At 38.2% G+C, this 8,175-nt stretch overlaps 1 protein-coding gene across 1 annotated transcript; it reads left to right on the forward strand.

Annotated features, from left to right (window-relative positions):
* Nucleotides 1–693: 693 nt before the first annotated feature.
* xkr5b (XK related 5b) lies at nucleotides 694–7,972 on the forward strand. The gene is made up of 7 exons (XM_055172194.2): nucleotides 694–1,028; nucleotides 1,676–1,859; nucleotides 2,286–2,458; nucleotides 4,376–4,588; nucleotides 4,755–4,924; nucleotides 5,023–5,134; nucleotides 5,213–7,972. The coding sequence occupies exons 1-7, from the start codon at nucleotides 938–940 to the stop codon at nucleotides 5,971–5,973; spliced, it is 1,704 nt and encodes a 567-aa protein (XP_055028169.2). The 5' UTR covers nucleotides 694–937; the 3' UTR covers nucleotides 5,974–7,972.
* Nucleotides 7,973–8,175: the final 203 nt, after the last annotated feature.

Genomic DNA, 8,175 nt, shown 5'->3' on the forward strand with positions numbered 1-8,175 from the left:
TTCGATCTGATGACCCTCACGTGATCAAATCTCTTTTCTTGTGTAATCATCGCAGTCTGTACTCTCTGTTATTTTGATTGATTTGTAGATGTGATTAACCTTTTTACCAATCACGGGTTTTGCAAAAAGGGTATTGCTAACATGAGTAACACGCGATGAGTCCTTTTTAAATAAAGAAAATGTGATAAAAGGAACAAAGTGCAGAAAACATCTAAAGCTTTGAAAGTACCGAAAATTATCCCTCCTAAATGTACGTGCTCTCTGTAAAACCAATGGTGAATGGCATTATTGTCCTCATGACTCATGAGCATACTCTGCAAACGAAATTAAAACATCTATTTGTGTTTTTCTTTAGGGATATTGTAATTCTGTTTGTATGGAATATAAATTGTTTAATACTTACATTGATAAAGTAGTACCTTGTTTAATTCCTTATAAACTTTGCTGAACAAGAAAATGTAAAAGCATTTTCAGCCATAACCATTCAAGGTGAAGTGTCCAATCAATCACAGAGAAAAGCATAAATGAATAAATTTTAAGAGGCAAGCTGTTGCAACACTTAAATAAATGCTTTCGATATATACAAATGTAGCATATAAAAATAAAATAAATATTAATGTCAGATCCCTGTTATTATGTATTATTATTTGTATAAATAATATAAACTCAAAATGCGTATTTTTCCTACATCACCTGTTAATAATTACTTTCATGTCAAAATATGCTATTACAGTTTGTTAAAATCTAACAAACAGTGAAAATAAATTAATAAATAAATATTCGCAACGGCTCGCAGTCTTTGGTTACTCGGCCAATGACGTCACATGAGCGGCAGGCTCCAAAACCCTGAACACAGAAGACAAAGCGCCTAGGCTCCCGTCTAATAAAAAACTGAATCAACACCGCAAACATCGAAAGAGGAAGGTGTCCTGCAATCATGCAAAACCAAAAGGGACGAGCGATCATGTGGAGTCACATCTGCTTGTACTCTTTTTCAGGAGTCATTATTTTACTAGAGAAAGTGGCACGTAAGTTATTTTCTATGGAAGTATTTTCCGTTGAGTCATGTCTTACCAAACCGCTTTCTGTACCCACGAAATACATTTGGCAAATGCATCGTGCTGCGGTGTTCTCAATGTTGTTTTTATGTGGATGGACTTGATGTACCAGAAAATAGCGTTTTTTTGTGTGTGTGACTCGCACATAGTTGTTACTATGGTTTCATTGTATTTGAGCGCCTTTTTCATGAATGGAGCGTGCAGGGGGCGTGTCCTGCTGTGACAGCTGCTTTACATTACAGCCATACGAGCAACTCAAACAACTCATTAGTTTTAAAAGCATGATTACATTATAAAATATTTAACAGACTATAAACACTTACATGTTTGTTAGTTATTATAAATTATAAAATGTTTATTATATATGACTAGTTATTACACTGAAAGGTTTACCAGTTCAGAAAAGAGAAATGTAATATATATACATTTATTAAATACACTAAAACTATCATGAAAACTTTGAAAAGTATACAAGTTTTACTTGGTATGTAATCGTGTTGGTGTTACTGTAGTTCAGTTGGTGCAGAACTGGGTAAGCAAAGGTCATGGGTTAGATTCCAAAGCAATTCCCAATGCAAAATAATGTTGTATAATTTATTTGGTATTTGTCTCATCAGTTGTCCTCTGCTTCATTCACTACCTCTGGATGGGGAAAGCGCTGCTGGCTTGGCTGACACTGGCTCTATGTTTGCCTGCCACCGCTGTCCAGCTGCTTAGTCTGAAGTGGTACATCACTGATACAGAAAAAAGCAAGCCTTCAATCATCTTTGTGCACTGCCTGCACCTGGGGATCTATCACAGGTCATAAACATAACAAATATGTGATCCTGTCTGTGCTAAAGTATCATAATATGAGATTTGGTTTAATTTCAACCATTAATTTTACTATGATTTAAATTTTTGACATGGCCTTACTAAATCACAAAAATGACTTTAGCTGGGTTTTCAAAGGCAGGCTTTTGTAATTGCTATTATTTCCATCAGTGATTCTCATTATGTAATGTAAATGTGATTTATTTATGTAAATTAGCATAATTTAAGGGCAGTACAACAAACACTACTATTTTGTGCACTACGTTGACATAATTTATCAATAATACATTTTTATTGTCATATAAATTATAATGCAAATTAAAAATCTTAATGATATTAAAATGAATTTGACCAAGACATTTCCCTAGTCATGCAGTCAATGTATCTGATGTTGTGTGTGTGATATGTTGGCAGGTTATGGAAGTGCATGAAGTCTAAGGGAGGGCAGGTTGAGTCTGATGCATTGCTAATGCAGCAAGCAGATGTGTCTGCTCTGTGTTTGATCGAATCCTTGTCACTCAGCTTGCCTCAAAGTCTACTGCAGACCTACAGTTTATTCACCCTTAACACCGGCTTTCTGACACCAGGTATATGACTATGACTTCCTTTTGACACAACCAGAACTACACTTATAGAAATAAGGGCAGCACCCTTTCAATACGCACACCTTTGCACCTAAAGTGTAGAGCCCGACCGATAAAGGATTTTGAAGGCAGATACCGATACAAATGTTTGTTGGTTTTAAAATACGATATTCCGATATATCGGCCGATATATATATATATATATATATTTTCAGAAATGCACAACAAAACATTAACAGATTTCTCTAACATTAGTTATTTGTAGTTATGTATGAGTTTTAACTAAAATAATATGATATTTACTAGGTAATTTCGCTTCACTCTCGGCTTATTTAACAGCAGCAAAACTGGATATGATAGTCACAAATTTTGTCATGCTTATTTGAGTTAAGAGAACTGATCGGGATGTTCTTTTAATTGTTATTCAAGCAATGTATGTCTCGTGACCAACTCACCATGAACTCACTTAACCGTTGTTCTCTCTGCCCGACTCTGGCTGGATCAGCAGGTTGCAGGATGTGTGACTTGTTATACAGGGAGGTTGTAGAGTGCCCCCTGGTGGACAAACTTTACAACGGCAACACTCATGACATGGTTGAAGGCTGTTTCATCAATTTTTTTTTAAATATTCATTTATCGGCCATTATGAATGCCGATACCGATAGTTTAGAAAATGCCTAATATCGGCATGCCGATATATCGGTCGGGCTCTACTAAAGTGTGCAAATTAGTACCTCAAAGGTATATAGCTGTACCTAAATGCTACATATTAGGACCTTTTTAAGGGGTACTGTTTCATACTATTATTTTATAGTCTACTTTCTACAAATTAGTCATCAAATTTTTCTTTAAAGGAATAGTCTACTCATTTTCAATATTAAAATATGTTATTACCTTAACTAAGAATTGTCGATACTTCCCTCTATCGTCTGTGTGCGTGCACGTAAGCGCGCTGCGACGCTTCGGTGGCATTTGGCTTGGCCCCATTCATTCAATGGTGCCATTTGGAGATGGGGTTGGAGGTGACCGGACACATCGGCGTTTTTCCTATTTGGGACGAGTAGTTGTGCGAGCAAGTTTGGTGGTACAAAGTAAAACGTAGCGCTTTTCTAAGCGGACCTAAAAGAGGAACTATATTTTATGGCGCAACAGCACCCCCGGGAGCACCTCGACCCGCCTGAAAAGTCCGCTCCCCCTCTCCCTCTCATAATGGGAGAGGGAGGGCGTTACTACGCCGAGTCGAAGTACTCCCAAAAGTGCTATTACGCTATAAAATGTAGCTCTTTTAAATCCGCTTAGAAAAGCGCTAAGTTTTATTTTGTACCACCAAACTTGCTCGTATAACTACTCGTCTTAAATAGGAAAAACGTTGATGTGTTTGGTCACTTCTAACTTTATCTCTAAATGGTACCATTGAATGAATGGGGCTAAGCTAAATGCTATCGAAGCGTCGCAGCGCGCTCCAGCGCTTACGTGCACGCACACAGATGATAGAGGTATGTATCAACAATTCTTAGTTAAGGTAATAACATATTTTAATATTGAAAATGAGTAGACTATTCCTTTAAGATTGATAACTTTTCAAAAACAATTCTAATTATGTAGAGCAGTGGTTCTCAACTGGGGCCCCCAGGGGGCCGCGAGATGGTGCCAGGGGGCCCCAGTTTTATGACATTTTATAAAATTAATTAATTTATCATGAATTCTGTGCAATTAAACCTAATAAAATAAGGCTACTAACCAACAGCACTACTTTGTATCATTCAATATTTGTTTAATTAAAAGTTCAGTTTCAGAACAGTTTTTTTGTCATAAATTTTCTTTGGGGGGCCGCGAAGGAATGTGCCGTACACAAGGGGGGCCGCACGCTGAAAAAGTTTGAGAACCAATGATGTAGAGTTTATGTGCTTTTTTAAACAGTGGCCCTATGTGTTGGGCTCAGCCTGCTAAATGTGTCCTGGTTCCTGGTCCTGTACAGTCGATCATGCTTATTGCTCCGTCCTGGTCACCTGCACATGACTCCTGCTGCTATGCTGTGCCAGCTCATATGGAGAGGTGGCATGCTGGGTGCCAGGGTGGCCAGCCTGATGTTTTTCTGCAGTGTGTTTCATTGGTGGACCTGTGGCGTCATGGGTGAGTATTTTTTTTATTTATTATACTGCCAAGTCTTGTTTTTGTGTTGACAAAATAGTGAGTTTGTTTGATGGCCTTGAGCACTTCCGTGTAATTTCCCAGCTCTTACCTGGGAAGTGATGATTTGGTTATAATCACTGCATTGTCTGTGTAAATCCCCGCTCAGGTTTCCACTGGCTCATTATGGCATTCTGGCTAGTGTCCCAGCAGACAGAAATCTGTGTTAACTGGAGTTCCTGGCGTCTCTTCAACGTAATCCTAGGGGCTGTACACATTTTCCTATTTCTTAACATTAAAGACGGCCCCTTGCGGTACCGCATGGTTGGGTTCTATTTGGTACGTTGTCAGTGTGTCAACACAGAAAATAATACATTATCTAAGTTATCTGGCCAACTAATGATCTTCATTTGACTGTATCTGTATCTGTATTGTAGTTAATGTTGTTGGAAAACACGTTCCTCCTTCTTCTGGCCTCAGACTCACTCAGTAAACTTTCATGGAATAGTCTGAGCATTCCTGTGGCTGTGCTATGTAGCTTCTTCATTGGTAAGCATCACTTATTATATTGAAACTATATTGATTATATAATGCAATGTAACATTTTTCTCTTTCTGTGTTTTCTAGGTGTCATTTTTGTTGTTCTTTACTACCGATTTCTTCATCCAAAATCTACCGAGATCCTTCAAAGTATAAGATTTCAAATGAGCCTGTCTGCTATCGACAGAACAGCCTCTGATCTACAATGCAAGGAGTCAACACTTGAATCCTGCAAACAAAGCCATGGCACATTTTCAGTTACCGGTTACACTCCAGAGGAGGATGCGGGAGCGTGTTGTTCTCAACCTTTAGGGGGCTGCGGGCACCATCATCATATGTTATTTTACCTTGCTCTCAAAAATGGCACCCCAAGCAAGATCAACCGCCTATACGGAGGGCTTTCAGGCTTACCGGGGAATGATAATGTACTTGGTGCACGTTCTGAAATGAAGAGTTGTAAACAGCCGTCATTGGACATAAAAGAACAATGTGAAAGTTTACCTGACCATGCAGAGGATGCTGAACGTGTCGAGAGACTGAGACAGTCCCCAGAGGGTGAATCCAAGATGCTGAAGGATGCTGTTTATAACACCTGTCCTGTAGATGGCAGCAGTACTGTTTACTTTAGTGCAGAACCACACTCGGCTTATAGTCTTGATGATGCTACATTAGACAACGAGAGCATGACTGTAATAAGTCCCATCGTGAATAAAGCTGCACCGCACTTAACAGCGAAAGAATTATTAAACAGGAACCCTTGCTATACCTCAACTCCAATACCAGACCTCAAAACAATGCACAATACAAGTCCTCGATTAGGAGGAGCAAGGAGACAAGTACATTTTTAATGATAGAAAATTTGTGGAAAATGTTTTATTTGGGATCAAGCTTATGATAAAGGTCATACCATACTAACCACTATAGATCTGTATGTTTAATCATAGTTGTAGTATCTTTACACTCATTGGTACGAACAGTTATAAGCTAGTTTACATATTTTTATTAGTATGTTTTACATACACTGACCTAAAGGATTATTAGGAACACCATACTAATACTGTGTTTGACCCCCTTTCACCTTCAGAACTGCCTTAATGCTACGTGACAATGATTCAACAAGGTGCTAAAAGCATTCTTTAGAAATGTTGGCACATATTGATAGGATAGCATCTTGCAGTTGATGGAGATTTGTTCAGGGCATTATCCTGTTGGAAGTAACCATCAGAGGACATGGTCAGAAACAATGCTCAGGTAGGCTGTGGCATTTAAACGATGCCCAATTGGCACCAATGGGCCTAAAGTGTGCGAAGAAAACATCCCCCACACCATTACACCACCACCACCAGCCTGCACAGTGGTAACAAGGCATGATGGATCCATGTTCTTATTCTGTTTACGCCAAATTCTGACTCTACCATCTGATTGTCTTAACAGAAATCGAGACTTATCAAAACAGGCAACATTTTTCCAGTCTTCAACTGTCCAATTTTGGTGAGCTTGTGGAAATTGTAGCCTATTTTTCCTATTTGTTGTGGAGATGAGTGGTACCCGGTGGCGTCTTCTGCTGTTGTGGCCCATCTGCCTCAAGGTATTGCGTGTTGTGGCTTCACAAATGCTTTGCTGCATACCTATGCTGTAACGAGTGGTTATTTCAGTCAAAGTTGCTCTTCTATTAGCTTGAATCAGTCGGCCCATTCTCATCTGACCTCTAGCATCAACAAGGCATTTTCGCCCACAGGACTGCCGCATACTGGATGTTTTTCCCTTTTCACACCATTCTTTGAAAACCCTAGAAAATCCCAGTAACTGAGCAGATTGTGAAATACTCAGGCCGGCCCGTCTGGCACCAACAACCATGCACTCAAAACTGCTTAAATCACCTTTCTTTCCCATTCTGACATTCAGTTTGGAGTTCAGGAGATTGTCTTGACCAGGACCACACCCCTAAATGCATTGAAGCAACTGCCATGTGATTGGTTTATTAGATAATTACATTAATGAGAAATTGAACAGGTGTTCCTAATAATCCTTTAGATGAGTGTATTTAATCTAGCATTTTTTTACCTGCTGCTCTCTTTTTGTCTATTACAATAGCATTTGTTTGCATTTTAATGTATCTTGTATATGTATTGTGTACTTTTATGTCTTATTTTCTGTTCTATATATTTTTTTTCTTATTTTATAATGTTTATATTTATTTCAGGAACACCATATATTTAAAATATGTATTTATGGTTGACCTATTTTATATTCTCTATATTCTCCATTGTTTACGTTGGATTTTGTATCATCTGCCATCTTTGTGTCATTGTTGTCCTGAACAATTCTTCTTAAGAAGCTGTTTTGGGTTTGTTCTTCCAAACTCTTAGGATGTGACTGGTACGGCAATAAAGACAGCATCATTTCTATAGATGCTATAGAAATACTGTGTCTAATTCTGCTTGTAAAGGCTGAGAAGCTGAGACCTGATTTGAGTCATGGGTGTTACATTTTTAATATGCGCCCTAAACTGGTACAGAGTGGGCTAGCTGACCAAACAGGGTAGACTGTGCATCTCGAGGAGGGTGGCTTTAAATATAATGGAGCTACTGAGCCTGTGTGCCATGTTTATGTGCGTTATAATAAAATACTTTTTTAAACGTCACATAAATGTATTCTTACCAATGTTATCAGGTCCATTTCTATTGGCTGAAGGAGAGGGATCACAGTGCAATGTTGTGTTAATTCATAATTAAAATCTACAATACGATTGAAAATTTCCAAAATAAAATACAGTTTTCCTCTGAATACTATGAATGAATAACTTATCCATCAGAAACTATCCTATATGAAAAACTCAATGACATGCATACAACTGACATGAAGCAAGTGTCTCAGGAGAAAATACTTAATTTGGATAATAAGTCATAAAATTATGTTAGAATAATTTCAATGTTAAAGAAATTATACTGATAGGCCTCCTTTTAATGTGAACCTAAAACCAGTAGGTGGCGGCAAGTTGTCACTGAATCATTAATTTCACAGACTGATTCAAAACATTCGGAAACGAT

The sequence above is a fragment of the Misgurnus anguillicaudatus genome, chromosome 7 (assembly GCF_027580225.2).
Source record: "Misgurnus anguillicaudatus chromosome 7, ASM2758022v2, whole genome shotgun sequence".
NCBI lineage: Eukaryota > Metazoa > Chordata > Actinopteri > Cypriniformes > Cobitidae > Misgurnus > Misgurnus anguillicaudatus.

Excerpts from the sequence above, each read along its gene's own strand:
- xkr5b (XM_055172194.2), top strand. The coding sequence starts at position 938 with ATGCAAAACCAAAAGGGACGAGCGATCATGTGGAGTCACATCTGCTTG. Across the intron at positions 2,459-4,375 it reads CACCGGCTTTCTGACACCAG|TGGCCCTATGTGTTGGGCTC; the intron begins GTATATGACTAT and ends TTTTTTAAACAG. Across the intron at positions 5,135-5,212 it reads GCTATGTAGCTTCTTCATTG|GTGTCATTTTTGTTGTTCTT; the intron begins GTAAGCATCACT and ends TGTGTTTTCTAG.